Source organism: Penaeus japonicus, unplaced genomic scaffold (assembly GCF_977035675.1).
Source record: "Penaeus japonicus unplaced genomic scaffold, GWHDUDI00000001_assembly GWHDUDI00000018, whole genome shotgun sequence".
Lineage (NCBI taxonomy): Eukaryota > Metazoa > Arthropoda > Malacostraca > Decapoda > Penaeidae > Penaeus > Penaeus japonicus.
Genome location: NW_028234420.1, coordinates 18,438,869 through 18,456,368, shown reverse-complemented (window position 1 = coordinate 18,456,368; position 17,500 = coordinate 18,438,869). Strand labels below are relative to the sequence as shown.

The following is a 17,500-nucleotide window of genomic DNA, read 5'->3' as shown; positions in this document are numbered from 1 at the left end:
GTTACTGTATGGAACAGCTTCTCCGTTGACACTGGAGATCTCTGAATCATCTTGCAGATTTTGTATGTATGTACGGATTCTTATTTTCCAATTCAATTTTTTTTCTTTCAAAACTAAGGACATCAAATAAAAGTTCACCAAACTAAAAAGAACTGAAGTTGTCCCTGCCAAACAACCCCCGACCTATTCCAAGGGCAGTGTCCACTTCCCTTCACTCGCGTCACATTCCCACGCTCCACAGTCGCCACTCCTTCCGCTGTCTTTCCAACACTCCCCCGGGCACCCAAGCACGCCTCAGCACACAAATGTTCACTGTGGTAGAGGGAGCAAAAAGAAAAAAAAAAAAAAGAAAAGAAAAAAGGAAAATAAAAAGAACCTACTGACACTGAGCATAAAAAAAAAGAGAGACTTAAGAGAAGGGTCGAGACTTCTTTTTGAAATCTCATTCCCTCCGTGTTTTTCTATTCTTTTTCCTTTTTTTCTTCTTCTTTTTTTTTTTTTTTCCTCTCCTCCTCCTGCTCCTCCTACTGCATGTTCAAATTTTCCAGTCACATCAAATTGGTCATAACTATCTGCATCTTCCAGCTGTTTCCACACCACATGAAAAGTTAAGTATCACCAACAAGCAACAAGTACTGGGGGAGAGGGGGGGGTTCATCATGTGGTCTTCCTACATAATATTCCCGCCCTGGCTTCACCGGGTCAGATTGTCGTGAGCTTGCCTTATCTTGGTCTCGGTCATGTTGGGAACTAGCTTGGAGAAGAGGTCCCTGATGAAGGCGTCCGTTACCCCCGGGTTGGACCGCTCGGCTGTCTCAAAGGCCGATTTGAGCTCCTCGATGGCATCTGTGCGGTGCGGGTCTACACTTCTGCTAGAGTGCCGGTGGCGTCGCTGAAGCTGAAATATTTATTGGTGACATTAAAACTTGCGCATTTGCTGAAGGATAAATCTCATAGTTGCATTTGTAGCATATATCCATTCTGAGGTATTTTTGTAATGACAAAAAGTATGTGTAATACATCTATCCAATTAACAACATAATATTACATGAACCATATGACAGAGATGATAAATACAAAATTAGAAAGAGTGACCAGCATGTAAGACATTAACAGGTCCTACCTCTGACATAAGTGGCAGTACCACATCGACCAGCGTGTTGGACGTGGGCAGTGGGGACGTGGCTCTTGGTGACTGTGGGTGTGAAGTGGGCACACGGTGGTCTGGCCGCCTGATGTCGCCTATGCTTGACCTGTTGTCTCTGGGGTGGTGTGCCTCACGGGAGTGACGCCGTTCATTCCTCTCATTATACTCATTTCTGTCTGGACGGTCACTGATGTCGTTCCTATGGTCCTCATGGTCAATTCTCATGTCAGTCATTTCCCTTGAGATGCGCCGGTCATCTCCATTGGTGTGGGTTTCATTCGACCGAGGAGATAGATCCATATCTCTGGACGTTCGGTGTTCAGACAGGCGAGCCTCTCTTCGCTTTTCGTTTTCATTGGGTGGTGGGGGTGCCACTGAAGTTGGACGAGTCTGTAGGAAATGTTGAATCAAGGACATGTTAATTAACAGTGCAAAAGAGAAAAAATATATATATATCATTCTAATATAATTAATATCAATAAAAGCCTTTAGTAGATAACACGATAATCATGAAATTACAACAAATTCTCCAAACCACAAAATCATTATAGCACATATAGAAACCTACCGGAGATGACGTCTTTTCTCCTCTGTACAGGACCCCATTGTTCTCCTTGGGAGGAGAGTGAGAGAGGGAAGACAGAGACGATGCAGCCACACTGTTGTAGGGGGGTGGAGGTTCTGAGGAGAGCGGAGAAGACGTGTTGCTACTGGGTAGGACCTCCTGTATGTTTGTGGGGGAGAGGCCACCTGGATGCCCTTTCACCGTCATGATCCATGCGGGGTCCTCCACGTCACTCTCCTGCCGACTGTCCTCCCTGGAAGAGAGGTTGGCAAGGTTGAAATCCACATCAAATTCATCCTACTGCTTGGGATTTTCATGATCCCCTATGATTTAAACATATATAAACATGAAAAAAAAAGACTACTGCAGTCTCTACTTCCTTAAAATATTTACCTCCTCCTATCAAACTCTAGAACTAGAGACAATGAAGCCACAAATTATTACTTACGAGTCTGACTGGTCGGAGTCTGTGTCAGTATCTATGCAGTTTTTCCTGTATGACTTATATCTGTCAATCAGGTCCATTAGGTACGAATTCTTCTTAGCCTTCCGAATAAATGGATACTTCAGTAATTCTTTGGCTGTTGGTCTCTGCAAAGACAAAATAATAACAATATAAATATCAAAGGTATAATTAGAAATAACAAACATAATAATAGTAACAACAAATAAAGAAAGAAATCATTAAACATCATTACTCTCAACTACAAATAATGTTCTTGTTCCAGATTTCCAGATACAAAAATATATCCACTTATAAAACAAACAAACAAACAAATAAACAAATCCTCTCCTCAAAAGGCAAAAAACACACACAAACACCAAGACACCCCAACCCAAACTCACGTTCTCAGGATCCTTATTCAAACACGATTCCACGAAGTCTTTGAAAGGCTTGCTGTAGTTCCCTGTGAGTTGCGGTGGGTTATTCTTCGGGATGAGGAAGAGGACTCGCATGGGGTGGAGGTCACTGTTGGGTGGCTCCCCCTTCGCCAACTCTATGGCCGTGATGCCTAGAGACCATATGTCTGCCTGTGGGGGAAGAGGGGGAGGTTGGAGGATGTACATGATCTTTATTGTTATTTTTTTTCTTTTTAGTTTTATTCTTTAAGTGTTAGTGTATATACCTCTTGAATGCTTAAAACACATACAAGAAAAAAAATGAGAATACACATAACAACAGAAGAAGAAGAAGAAGAAGAAGAAGAAGAAGAACCAAAAATCACAAATTAAAAACATTAATCAAGACTAAAAGAAAAGTTCGGAACAAGAAAACCAACACCTTCGCCTTACCTTGGAGTCGTACGCGGACTGTTTGATGACCTCAGGAGCCATCCAGAAGGGCGTCCCTACGAACGTGTTTCTTTTGCTTGTTGTGTTGGTCAACTGGCCTGCCACACCGAAGTCAGCAAGCTTCACATCTCCCATTTCGCTTAGCAACACGTTTGCCGCTGTTAAGTGAGAGAGTGGTATTTTTTATGATTATGTATTCATTTCATATGAATTGATTAAATCTAATTTCAAAAATAATTGTATTATTGCATTCAATCTATTAATAAAAAAGCTTAAGTCATCTCAAAAATAAAAGTTCTGTCAATTCAAATTACCTGAAAATCCTCATGAACCTAAACCTAAAAAAAATATACACACACACACCTTTAATATCCCTGTGGAGCTTCCTCTCAGAGTGTAGGTAGTCCAGGCCCTTGAGCACCTCCCTCAGGATGATGGCAATGTGCATCTCCTCAAAGCTCCCAGCCTTCATCAGGTCCAGGGCGGACCCCCCTCCAAGGTACTCCATGATGATCCATAGTTTTGTTCCTGTGGGGTGATGGGAGGGCTTTAGTAAACATAGTTAACATAGGAGCTAGGTAGACAGACATCTGTGTGTACCTTGACTGATGTGATACTGTCAATAGTCAGATAATTTTGTTTCTATCTACATTTCTGTTGACCCGTTCTGGGTGGATGTCAACCACATATTTGGTCAAGCAACAGCTGTCACGGGGCATCTTGTTAGTGAGCCATACTCGGCTGCATAGGAAAATCTCATGCAGTGCACGTGCATACTTAGCTACACCCTACCAAAGTTCACTCTATATGAATAAATATTACAATAAATCTTACAATGCAAATTCCATTTGCACTGTTACCTAAGCTCCCTGTCAACACCTTATTAAAATACCTCAATATGTAAGTGTATTTCTGTATCTATCTTTCTCTCTTTCTACTGAACTACTGAACTATCTACATCATTGCTGTCATCATCATCATCATGATGATGATGATCATTGTAACTAACTTCATTATCATCATTGATCCAGTACAAATATTCTTGTCATTCTCAATATTACTACTGTTATTTGTATCATTATAGTGCCTCATGGACAAGAGGCAATTGCGAGAAAACTTCTGCCTGATATACAAATGTCTCACTTTTGTTTCATAAGACTTCAATACAAATATCACACACAAAACTGTTGACGTTCCCTGTAACTGTTATTATGAACAATAATAAAAGAAAAACATATAAGTTCAACATACTCTGCTCATGAAAGTGTGTAAAAGAAGTAACCATAATGTAATACTAAAAAAAAAAATAATAATAATCATCCAAGATTTCCTGATTCCATTTTTTTTTCTCACTCTCTTGTCTCTGGTGCACATGCTGCCTTGCAATTCAACCCCTAATCAAGCACAGCATTAGGACACATGCATAATCATCCTACAACAAACTACCAATAGCATGACAAGGCAGAAGGCAACACCAATGGCATTATGCAGAGGAAGTCCACACCAGAAACAAACCAACACAATACTATGAATTGCGCAGGTAGTGATGTGGCAATTTCTGACTACACCTAGAAGGTCATGCTTGCATAACACCCCAGTCATTTGGGAGACTAGGAGACCAGCATTTACAAAAACAATATACGCCACTCACACCATCACCAAATCTACTTGTTTTTGATGAACTAAATACTCCAGGAAAATCTCTATTTGTTTACAACTTTTACAAGTTAACCCAATTGAGCATTTTAAATTCCTTGGACCATTTTAGGCAACCTTGTAAAACAACTCAAATGCAATCTTAAATCCCTAATCACTATAACAATAAAAATACAATCAATACCAAAAACACTCTATCCATCAGCACCCCCCCATTCCCTAAACTCATGCCTCACCTTTAAGGTAGGACCCATAGTACTTGGTGACATATGGGGAGTCACACTGGGACAGCACCATGATTTCCTGCTGGATGTCCTCGATTTCATCCTCGGCCTCTTCTAGGTCGATGATCTTGATGGCCACCACCTGCGTCGTGCGGTTGTCCACACCCTTGAAAACCTCGCCGAAGGAGCCCTTGCCGATCCTCTCCTGCTTGGTGAAGATCAGCTCCGGGTCCACCTTCTGCCGAGAAACCAATGGACATGGATCAGCAACATGAAAGGAGGTGAAAGATGCTAAATAATATATAGATTATAATGCAGGTGCAATAATAATAATAATAATAATAATAATAATAATAATAATAATAATAATAATAAAAAGGACAAGAAAAGAAATGAGACTAGAGTTTCACTCTATCTCATATGGTATAAATTTTACGAACCTATAATAATGTTATACTTTACAAAATCTGATCAAATTATGTACACTCTATATGATCACCAACATCAAATTACCCTAATAACTGTGGCCATCTTTATGGTGTCCCTCTAAATGACACAAGAATGGTCCAGGAAACAAATTTTCCGATATTTCTGACAGGACATATGCATGGGAACTTTGACTTAGATACTGCCTATGGCAAATGTTATACATCGCAGTCACCCTAGACTACCGTAAACCTTTCATGTTGATGGTATCAGGTTAAAAATAAGTAAAAAAGAAAGGAAGAGGGAGGACATACAGTGGAAAAAAAAAAAAAACTCTAACAGCTATAAGCCCCCACACAAAGAACATATACAAATCTGAATATTCAATATGGATGAGAACTGGGATTTCCTAGAACACAGGAGAGAGGGGGGGAGGGGGGAAGGAGACAGAGGGTTAGGAGAAGAGTTGGTGGGGAAAGAGCAAGATATATAAGAGGCAAAAGGCAGATGCAAGTGGGCAAGGACTGAGGCATGCATAACACAACAAGGAGACAAATACCATGCATATGAAGAACAAGTGCTGGAGGGGGTCAGGGGGTACTTGTGGGTAATAAATCAGGGAAAGGCAAATAAGGGCAGACAAAGGGAAAGCAAGTGTAAAATTACTGTCAAAGAAAGTTACAGGGCTGCAGGTATATTAGTTATGGACAGGTGCAGTATACAAAAGGGACTTACAGCAGGGGGAGACAAAGGAAAGTTTCGAGGGGGAAGCAAAATATAAGCGACTATCTCACTGGAAAAGATTGGTCACATATGGCGGCAATCAATCACTCAGTCATTCACTCACACACACACACATACACAAAAAAGATTAAACAAACATTCGTAAAAACACAAAAAGCAATCCCTTTGTCCTCAAATACTCTTTTTCTATTTGCACTGGAGAGAAAGAGAAAGAGTAAGATTCCTCGTACCCCCACCCCCACCACTTCACAACCCTCACCCCCATCCCACCCACCTTACAACCCTCACATTACCCCCCTCCTCTGCCCCTCCACATAAACCCCCCCTCCTCTTCCCTCCACCCTTATTCCTATCCTTGCCCACCACGATTTCCGGATCTCCAACACTTACCTCCCCCCTATTCTCCCCCATCCCCATCCCCCTATCCCATCCCCCCTCCATCCACCATCTGCTACCCTCCGCTCCGCCCATCCACCTCCACCACCCACCCACCCACTTCCTCCGCCTCCAACCCCCCCGCGAATTGCTTTCCCCTCGACCTCGGCCTCCCCTTCTACGGTCGCCACGGACAGCATTATTTACTCGCGGGGCCCAAGGACCGCCCGCCGGCCGCCCACGATCGCTCGGGCGGGGACGCGCGCCGAATGCTAATCATGAATGAATAACAAGAAAAAGAGACGCAGCCCAGAGGGTGCACAGACGTCGAGAGGTCGGACAGACGACCGATGACTGGGGTAATCTGGGTTGGGAGAAAGAAAGAGGAAGAAAGAGGAAGAAAGAGGAAGAAAGAGGAAGAAAGAAAAGGAAAAGAGAAAGAGAGAGGGAGAGCGAGAGAGAAACGGAAAAGAGAAAGAGAGAGGGAGAGCGAGAGAGAAACGGAAAAGGGGAAGGAGAAAGGAAGGGATAGTAAGAGTAAGGGGAGGGAGAAAGGGAACGGAAGAGAAGAGATAGGGGAGACTAAAGAATGAGAAAGAGAAAGAGGGGAAATAGGGTGGGGGGGATTGTAGGAAAAGAGAAAGAGACAAAGGGGAAAAAAAGGAGTGCAGTCAGGAAGGACAAGGTGGGTGGGCGCCGCCCCGGAGCACCGGAGGAAGGAAGGGGTGGACACTGGACACAGGACGTCTCCTCTTACGGACTTCCTTGCCCGCACGGACACCAAGCCCCCGCCCGCCCTCCGCCCTCCGCCCTCCGTCTCTCCTTCCCTCTCTCCCTTACTCCCTCCGTCTCTCCTTCCTTGCTTCCTTTCCGACCTCCCCATCAGGTGTGTGGGGTAGTAAAAAAAAAAAGAGAGATCAAGAGTAATAAAGAGAAAGAAATAGAAATAGAAAGAGAAAGAGAGAGAAGGAGAGCCTGTGTTACATAAACTTTAAAAAGAGTCGGGGAAGAGACAAGGAATTCGACCAGCGATAATGAGAATATACTCGCACACATAACAAAGACACCACCACCACCACCAGCAACAAAAATAAAACTTTCTCAGACTCCTCGACCGGGGAGGTGTGAGAGAGCGCACTTCAAGGCTGAGAAACACCTTCTCACTCAAGGCCGACTCCTACCTCACCCAAGGACGAAACTCAACAAAAAGAAGAAAAAAAGAAGGAAAAGCAAGACAACGGGAAAAAGGGAGAGGAAATCCGGACGCTGGCATGTCTTTTTCGGCGCACCAACAAACTCACGCCACGTCGCCTGTCGGGCCGAGGCGACGCGGCGCGAAGGAGCGAGGAAGGAGAAAAAAGAAGGGAGGGAAGGGAAGGGAAGGGAAGGGAAGGGAAGGGAAGGGAAGGGAAGGGGAGGGAAGGGAAGGGGAGGGAAGGGGAGGGGAGGGAAGGAAGAGGAGGGGGGAGGAGGAGGGGGGAGGAAGAGTAGGGGAGGAGGAGGGGATAGAAGGAAAAAGAGGACTACTTTCACCCTGTGGGAGAGCCCTATAATGTCACCACTGGGGGTCCTAAGCTGAAGTGAAGGACGGATTTTTCTCACTTCTTTTTCTTCTTCTCTTGGACGACTCGCCTCGGGGTAGAACTCGCGAATACGTGTAACGCGACGGCCACGCACCCTCCCTCTCCATCCCACCCCCACCCCCACCCACCCCACACGCAAACACAAGCACGCACACAAAAACACACACGCGCGCACGCTCATTAAAAAAAATGCACACATACACATACGTAAGCACACGCACACACGCACACACACACACACACACACACACAAACACACACACACGAAGTCACAACGGCAGGAAGCTTTGCCATGCAGCGATTACTACTCCCGGTTCCGCATCCCCGTTTCGGCAACAGCGGACGAGCAGAGCATGCAACACCGCATCATCTCAACAGTGCCATTGCAACCGAAGATGGACGGGTGTTGATGCCTCAGCCTGCCGTGCGTGGGTCGTGCTTACCGATTCACGAGCTGCACTGCGGAGGAAGCGGAGGGCGTTCGTATGTATATAATTGCGTATTGGAGACTACTCGAGGACTGCCTGCATGCGAACTTTCTCGTTGCGTTATAAATCATTCATTTGTATTACGTGCTACCGAATTTCCGAATAAGAATAAGAATAAGAATAAGAATAAGAAGAATAAGAAGAATAAGAAGAATAAGAAGAATAAGAAGAATAAGAAGAATAAGAAGACGAAGAATAAGAAGAAAAAGAAGAAAAAAAAATGCGGATTTTCAAATAGATCACAGCCACTGCCGTGTCTTTACGTCGGGATGACCTGTTGGCACTGATCTTGTGCCCGAACACTATGCCGATCCGCTGCATGCTAATTTCCGAAGATCACGTTTCGCGGTCACGCATCACGATGTCCATGGAAAAAAGAAATCGGCACTTGCCTCACAAAAACACGAACATTCCAGACCTCTTACACTCTTTTTTCTTGAATCTGTCTATCAATCTAATCATTACTTTTTTCTGGTTATTATCTATTTACTTTTTTTGAAAATGTTCAGAAGGTGGTCGACGAAAAAAAAACTTCGGCCCAAGAACATCCCTATCACTTGCAAAAGATGTAAAGCTGATCCATAGTCGATGAAAAACTTCCGTCCTATTTTACAAAACTTACTCTCCTACCACCTGCAAAAAGTCTCAGGTCGATATTCTTTTCTAAATCTCAACGCAAAGACGGGTGGTTAAACAATTAACTTGATCATATATCGTGAGTAATTTCTTATGTGAGAAAATGTATGTATGTGTATGTGTGTGTGTGTGTGTGTGTGTGTGTGTGTGTGTGTGTGTGTGTGTGTGTGTGTGTGTGTGTGTGTGTGTGTGTGTGTGTGTGTGTGTGTGTGTGTGTGTGTGTGTGTGTGTGTGTGTGTGTGTGTGTGTGTGTGTGTGTGTGTGTGTGTGTGTGTGTGTGTGTGTGTGTGTGTGTGTGTCTGTGTGTTTTCGTCTGTGTGTCCGCTAGTGTGTGCGCTTGTGCGAGTGTGCCAATGTGAGCGTGAGTGTGAGTGTTAGTGTGAGAATGAGAATGAGAATGAGAATGAGTGTGAGTATGCGAGTATGTATTTCCAAATCCCAGAACGCTGAGTGCCCACAGCGCCTGACCTTTCCAATCACTCTTTACGCACGAAGCCCTTTTGGCTCCAAGGACGGGCTATGTTGGTTGCATCACACAAAAAAAACTGGTTCCCTTGAGATAAAGGCGACCAATTGCATTAGGGAAGCCTGTCAGTGAAAACCCATACCACTACCTCTATCAAAATCCATATCACAACCTACCTCATCCCATACCACTACGTACCACATTCCATACCACTACGTGCCACATCCCTCACCACTACATCAATACATCCCATACCATTACATACCACATCCCATACCATTACATACCACATCCCACACCACTACGTACCACATCCCATACCACTACGTACCTCATCCCATACCACTACGTACCACACACCACTACACTACCTACCACAACTACCATTAAGGAAACCAGCAGCACCGAAATGCTGCTGGGACTTCCGAGCGGAGATGAATCCAAACTCCGGGGGCAAAACGGGTCTAAAAGCTCGGACTGAATGGAGCGAGATTGAATTCGCATCGTCGTGAAACTTCAGACCTCCTTAGACCTATTCCACGGAGTTCAAGGCGCTCTCCGCATCACCTATCTATCAATCATCTACTACCAGTCGGCGGAAGACAAACGATGCTCACAAACAACAAAACTTGCAAGCAACGAGAACGCCGGGCCGCTTATCCATCCATCTTCCGGGCTCAGCGAATTAACCAAGGCGCTATCAATCCATCTTCAGCGAACCAACCAACCGCATCCCTCATTATTTTCTGACATCGCTCGCTGCCAAACCATTCGTATAAAAAAAGGGAAAAGAAAAAAAAAGAGTTTAGCCTAATTTTCCGAGGGAAATGACTAAGGGAAGGCTTCATTCAGTCTGCAATCAAGGGCTAGCGAGCAACGGGATAACAGCGGTGAAATCATCCTTTCACTCCTCCCGATTATCCGAATCATTATTTACATTGTCCGAGAAAAAAAACGAGAAAAAAACGAAAAGAAAACTCATTCGGCCATTACTCCAAAGGCACAAGGTCGCAGTGTCTGCCTACGATAACACATGTATGATTAGGTAGAGAAAATTACAAAAGCGCACAGAGGCCGAACTAGCGGACGGCACGAACGAAAGAAAGAAAAAACAACAACTTTCAAAGTGGCTTCTCCGAGACTTAAGAGCGGCGGACGGCGACGTAGCGAAGGGGGAAGAGAGGGAGTGCGTACCCCGAGACGAGAGGGAGGGAGGGAAGGGGCAAGGGTATGGGGTATGGTACGGTAAGATGGGGAGGGGAGTAGGGAGGGTGAGAGGGAGGGAAGGAGAGAAGGTGAGTGGCCCAGATTCCCAAGAGTAACTGTTGCGCCGTCTCAATGGGCCTTGCGAGAGGCGAGAGGCGAGCGACGCGACGGTACGCAAACACGCTGCGCCGATCAACCAACTTTCAAAACCGGTGCTCTCGCCGGGCGCTCTACACAGCACACGCGCGCGCATACATTAACAATCCCTCAAGTCTCGCAGTCTAAGCCTCCGAATCTCTCACCCCCCCCCCCATTATCTCTCTCTCTCAATCTCAAAATACCCACCCCATGGACCTCGTAGAACCAACCCACTGAACCCCTTCGCACGCCCCAGCACACCGCATAGCACCTGTCAATACGTTCCAGCCCATGCCCATGCCCATACCCATACCCATACCCAAACAACCCGCTATTCTATCCAACCGCCCCCAAATCAGTCCCTCACTCCCCTGGACATCCACACCTTCGCCGATTCGCCGCAAGAGCCAGAAATGAGATCGCTCGCGAAATGAACTTTGATTCTTTAAAAGAGAGAAGAAGAAGAAGGAAAAAAAAATCGAGTGGCTTCCCGTCCTTCTATGACACGCCATTCCCTTCCGCTCCAGCCTTTCACTCGGCCTAGCTGGAGGTCTCGCTCGGCGCCCTGTCATTCCACGGAACTCGCTTCTCGCTTTTCTGTCTCTGTCTCTGTCTCTGTCTCTGTCTCTGTCTCTCTCTCTCTCTCTCTCTCTCTCTCTATCTCTGTCTCTGTCTCTGTCTCTGTCTCTCTCTCTCTACTCTTTCTCTCTCTCTATTTTCTCTTTCTATATATATATATATATATATATATATATATATATATATATATATATATATATATATATATATGTATATGTATATGTATATGTATATGTATATGTATATGTATATGTATATGTATATGTATATGTATGTGTATGTATGTATGTATGTGTGTGTGTGTGTGTGTGTGTGTGTGTGTGTGTGTGTGTGTGTGTGTGTGTGTGTGTGTGTGTGTGTGTGTGTGTGTGTGTGTGTGTGTGTGTGTGTGTGTGTATATGTGTGTGTATATATATATAAATATATATATATATAAAAATATATATATAAATATATATATAGAGAGAGAGAGAGAGAGAGAGAGAGAGAGAGAGAGAGAGAGAGAGAGAGAGAGAGAGAGATACACATACATACATGTACCACTCACTCACTCACTCACTCTCTCTCTCTCTCTCTCTCTCTCTCTCTCTCTCTCTCTCTCTCTCTCTCTCTCTCTATTCCTTCTTATCACTTCACCTCCAGACTTTTCCAACTCATTTCCTCTTCCTTCTCTCCCTCCTTGCTACTCCCACTACCCATTTTCCTCTCCCCACCTACCCCTTCCACCTCACCCCCCCTTCCCTCTCTCCCTCTCGCTTTCCCATTCCTATCCCTCATTCCCTCCTCTCCTTCACCACATCTCCTCCTCCTTCCTATGCCATCCCTCGCCCCACCCCCCTTTCTTCCCCCAAACACCCCCACTCCCCCTCCCCCAACCCCCGTGCGCCCGTAGCGAGAGCCCCGAATCCTGGCCGACCTTTGCAAGACGTGCTGTTCTTGTGCCCCAGTGACCCCTGAAGGTCACGCAGAAAAAGGCGAGGGGGTGAGGGCGAGGGGGTGAGGGCGAGGGGGTGGGGGTTGTGGGTGTGGTACGGTGGGAAAAGGGAAGGGGGAGAGGGGATGGGGGGAGTTGTAATAATGTTGGGTAAAGGTAAAGGTAGAGGTAGCGGGAGGGGAGGAGGGAGGGAGGGAGGTAGTGGTGAAGGTAGCTCTAAATACGCACTATATCACGGCACAGTGTCACCCTCGTATTTGGCTTGCGCATTGGCACACACTCATACACACAAAAAAAGGGTAAAACACACACACACACACACACACACACACACACACACACACACACACACACACACACACACACACACACACACACACACACACACACACATATATACATACATACACATACACACACACAAAACACATGGATGTTCGTGTGCGTGAACATCTGGACACGACAGACCCTTACGTACTTGTATATAGGTATGTATAAATGGAGACGTACAGATAAACCGACAAAAGAGGAAGCGGAAAGAAAAAGAAAAGCATCGTCTGCCTTGAAACATAACTTGCACCTGGAATACATGGCTAAACTTATATGTAATTTTTGGTGGTGAGGATTGTGATTTCAGTAATGTTTCTTTTAAGAAAAAAATGAGAAGAGAAAGAGCGAGAAAAAAGAGATAACATAGAAATAGAAAGGTAGATAGATAGAGGGGAAGGAGGGAGAGACGGAGGGAGGGAGGCAGGGAGAAGGAGGGTAGGGGGGAGGGAGAGGGAGAGAGAGGGAGAGAGGGAGAGAGGGAGAGAGGGAGAGAGGAGGGAGAGAGAGGGAGGGAGAGGAGGGAGGAGGGGGGGGGAGGGAGGGAGGGGAGAGAGAGAGGAGGAGGGGGGGAGAGAGAGAGAGAGAGAGAGAGAGAGAGAGAGAGAGAGAGAGAGAGAGAGAGAGAGAGAGAGAGAGAGAGAGAGAGAGAGAGAGAGAAAGAAAGAATGGGGGTGATCCCACTCTGCCCACCACTACCTGACCGCGTCTCTACTCCACCCGTCTCCACCGTATCGCCACACCCACCTGGAAAGATAAGAAAAAAACATTATTAATAAAGGTCAGCGAGATATGGCCGAGGCCTTGGCAGGTCACACACACACACACACATACACAGACAACTCCTCACCCACCAACGGGCACACGGACAAGAATAATGCGTCTCCGAAACTGACAGGACTTTGAAGTAATATTCCCTCAAGATATCGTAACCCCACACCTCTGGGGGGTGAGGGGGGAGGGGGAATTTTTTGAGAAATCCTACCACTTTCCCCCCTGCAATATTGCCACAGTTTCCTTCTTTCTCTTTTGCCTTCTACCACTATCATTGTTATCATCATTATTCTTATCTTTATGAACATTAATATTATAATCATTATTTTTATTATGTTCATTATCAATATCAATAATTATTAACAATATCATTGTCGTTATCGTTACTATTACTACTCCTTATGCTATTACTGTTACTACTACTATCACCGTCATTACTAGCGCTATCGTGTCCATTACTATCATTTCAACCCTTATCACAACCCTTATTATTTGCACGACAACACAGACCTTGGCTATACCACCCTCCCCGTCACTCATGCTTTCCATGTGTGAAGGATATATGGTGAACAGATTGCACACGAAAAGATTCATGTCCGACAGACTGCACACAAAAATTCACAAATGAAAAGAATCATATTGGACAGATTGCACACACAAAATCGCGACTGAAAAGATTCAGTTTGGACAGATCGTAGCTAAAACAACGAAAGGAAAAGCCAGACAAAACACGGCTATGCCTATGCGTATGCTTTCCTGCCTTTCCCTTCGTTGCGTTGTGCTTCCCACGGGTACCGAGACCAGGAGAAGAACGCGAGGAAAAAAAAGGGAGAATAAATCAGAAAGAAACAAAGCGAGGATAGTAAAGACTACTCGGCGAGTGGGCCCGCAAGCAAGCAAGCAAGCAAGCGTGAGTCGAGGCGCGGTAAGTCTAATTATGTAGCATTACCGCCACGAGGTCCCGCCAAGCACCCGTCCTCCCTTCTTACCTCCCTCCCTCTTTCCCGCTACGAGACACTGAGCCGTAAAAGCAGTCGATGCCTCCCCCTCCCCCTCCCCCTCCCCCTCCCGCTTCCACTCCCCATATCTCTTCCCCTACTTTTCGCTTTGCTTCCCTTCCCTTCCTTCATTACTTTCATCCTGACTTTACCCTCTTCTTTCCTTCTTTCTAACCATCCATTCAATCCATCAATCCATGTTTCCTTTCCCTTCCCTCCTTCTCGGCCCCTCTCCCTTTCTCTCTTTCCTCCCTCCCCTCCTTCCCTCTCCTTTTTTTTCTTCCCCTCCTTCCCACTCCCTCCCCCTCCCCTCTCGGCAGTCTCCAAAAATCAGCGAGGAAGTCGTGTCGTCACCCGTAGCCCGAGGCCGCCGCCATCACCTCTGTCGCCATCGACCTCCGTGTTACGTCAATAATCCCCGTCTCCGTTTCCGTCCCCCTTGATCTCCTTCTCCTTCTCCTTCTCTTTCTTCTTCGTCTCCTCCTTATTTTCTCCGTTCTCCACCTCGCTGTCTTCCCATGGAAGCGCGCCCCCTCACCCTCCTCCTCCTAATTTCCATCCCGCTCAATGAATCCCCAAACAAATAAACAAACAACCGAAACATAGCATAAACATGAACCTAAATATCTACCGTCCCACCTCCAAAGGCAAGACCCATTCAGTATAAAAAAAAACTCCACATCCAAGGGTTTCGCAAGCCGTCTATCACGTCTATCGCCCCTAACCCCCCACCCACACCTTTCCCCCAACTCCTCCCCTCCCCCTCTCCCCCACCCTTCGCTAAGGCCACCTGCAAAAGCCGGACCACTTAGCCCCTCGCCCTAATCTTTGTCAGCATCACCAACCTTCGCATTTTAGCAACACACTGTCACGCACGCAAAGTCCTCTGTGTAATAAGAGTTAGGTGCGTCGGATTCAACCTCTAGGTGATATACGGTGGTCGAAATAGGAGAGGAAATTGTGTGTGTGTGTGTGTGTGTGTGTGTGTGTGTGTGTGTGTGTGTGTGTGTGTGTGTGTGTGTGTGTGTGTGTGTGTGTGTGCGCGCGCGTGTGTTGAAAAGCAATTCTCACTAGACAACGACAAAAAATTCTCGACACTGCATATGAAAAAGGAAAAACGCTAAAACCTCTCCAGCGTAAAATCAGTTTCGTCACCCCTTCGCCTTCGCCGACGACGCGTCGCGCCGCGACGAGTCAAAGCGTTCGACGCACGGCGGACGTAAAACGGCCGCTGTGGGTTTTCCTCTGCCGTCAATTGCCGTTTTGCGGTCGAAGCTCACCTACAAACAGGCTGTCACGCCGTGCCTCCATCGCCTGCCTTGCCACGCATGACATACATACACAGAGTAGAAAAAATAATAATAAAAGAAAAGAAAGACAGAAAGAGAGAGAGAGAGAGAGAGAGAGAGAGAGAGAGAGAGAGAGAGAGAGAGAGAGAGAGAGAGAGAGAGAGAGAGAGAGAGAGAGAGAGAGAGAGAGAGAGAGAAAAAAAATTCGAATGGCCACAAATCCTACCAACTCGACAAGACAACAAACAAAGCCAGAGAAACCCACCCACAGTAGACGAGGACCCCGAGACGATGGGCGGGTGGGCGGCGGATCTCCTGCCGGACGGACGCCCTCATTAGTACGCCCACCTCGCCGCGGGTCCGCTTTTCAACATGCAAGATCCTGCACGGCACCTTATCCATCCTCTTCGCTTGCAATCCATACCCTCTGCCCCTTCCTTCACTATTCACCCATCACCCACCTCCCCCTCCTCTCCCCTCCAGATCTCCCCTAAACCCTCGGATCTATAGAGTGCTTCCCCCTTCCCCTTCCCCTTCCCCCTTTTCTTCCTCTTCCTCTCTATCTCTATCTCCCTGTCTGTATCTCTCTATCTCTATCTCTCTATCTGTATCTCTGTGCCTCCGTCTCTCCCTCTCTCTTCCCTCTCTTCCAACAGGTCGTGGTTACTCCGGCCGAGAGCGCTTACGAGAGTCCGGCTGCGGTGCCGCTGCGGTCGCCCATCGGGAGAGCGAGTGACTGGCAGTCGCGCAACCTTCGCGTAAAAGTAACGCAATTATTCTTCACGTTGACGTTTCCCTTCCCAGGAGAAGATAAAAACCATTAGAAATAATAAAGATGATAAAATGATGATTATGATAATGATGCCAACAAGCACAAGCACAACAACAACAATAATAATAATAAAATAAAAGCAACATCAACAAACACCCATAGAATGAATAAATAAATAACTAAATAAATAACCGTTCCATGCTCCGCGTCCTTCCGAGCGCCGCGACGAAGGACCAGCATCTTTCCTTCCTTCCTCCTTTCCTCCCTCGGCTCTCTCCTTGTGGCATCCCCGTCACCGTCACTCGGCCCTCGGGACAACAGCGGACCCCTGGCTCTCTTTTAATAGGGCTCGGATTCAACGCCAGCATAAAGACAACGGAAGGCGGAAGATGAAGAGGAAGAACAGGAGGAAGAGGAAGAGGAAGAAGAGGTGGAGGAGGAGGAAGAGGAAGAAGAATTTGAGAAAGGAGAAGATGAGAAAGGATATGATAAAGGCTAAGAAGAAGGAAACAGAGAAGTATTGAAGAAGAAGAAGAAGTAGAAAAAGAAGATGAAGGTAAAGATGCAAGAGAAGAAGGAAGATGATGACGATGACAAAGGAGGAGAAGAAAAGAAATAGATGGATGAAGAGGAAGAAAGTAAAAAACGGAGGAAGAAGAGAAAAAGAAGGCGAAGACGGATATCCCCCCAAAAAAGGAAATAAGTAGAAAAAAATAACAACCCATAAAAGAGACCAGGAGGAAAACGCCCGCATATAACCCCCCTCCCACCCCCTTTCCCCCCCCGATTTCCTCACTCCGTCCCGCCCAATCCCACCCAATCCCAATCCACCCATCCAAGCCATGCGGTTTCCCTCGGCGCCATCAAAGGCGGAGCGCTC

General features: G+C 46.2%; 1 protein-coding gene across 6 annotated transcripts in view; it reads right to left on the bottom strand.

Annotated features, from left to right (window-relative positions):
- The window catches only part of GckIII (Germinal centre kinase III), a 95,292-nt gene that overhangs the window by 604 nt on the left and 77,188 nt on the right, over positions 1 to 17,500 (bottom strand). For 3 of the 6 annotated variants that reach the window (XM_086546729.1, XM_086546727.1, XM_043037988.2), the window contains 8 exons: positions 4,898 to 5,123; positions 3,369 to 3,533; positions 3,006 to 3,163; positions 2,559 to 2,744; positions 2,161 to 2,303; positions 1,716 to 1,965; positions 1,124 to 1,537; positions 1 to 898 (listed from right to left, as the gene is read on the bottom strand). The exon at positions 1 to 898 is cut by the window's left edge and continues 604 nt beyond it. In XM_086546729.1, coding sequence (XP_086402855.1) covers positions 695 to 898; positions 1,124 to 1,537; positions 1,716 to 1,965; positions 2,161 to 2,303; positions 2,559 to 2,744; positions 3,006 to 3,163; positions 3,369 to 3,533; positions 4,898 to 5,123 — 1,746 coding nt within the window. In that variant the 3' untranslated portion in view covers positions 1 to 694. The remainder of the gene's footprint in view (positions 899 to 1,123; positions 1,538 to 1,715; positions 1,966 to 2,160; positions 2,304 to 2,558; positions 2,745 to 3,005; positions 3,164 to 3,368; positions 3,534 to 4,897; positions 5,124 to 17,500) is intronic. The other 3 variants (XM_086546730.1, XM_086546728.1, XM_043037989.2) reach the window with 1 other exon arrangement.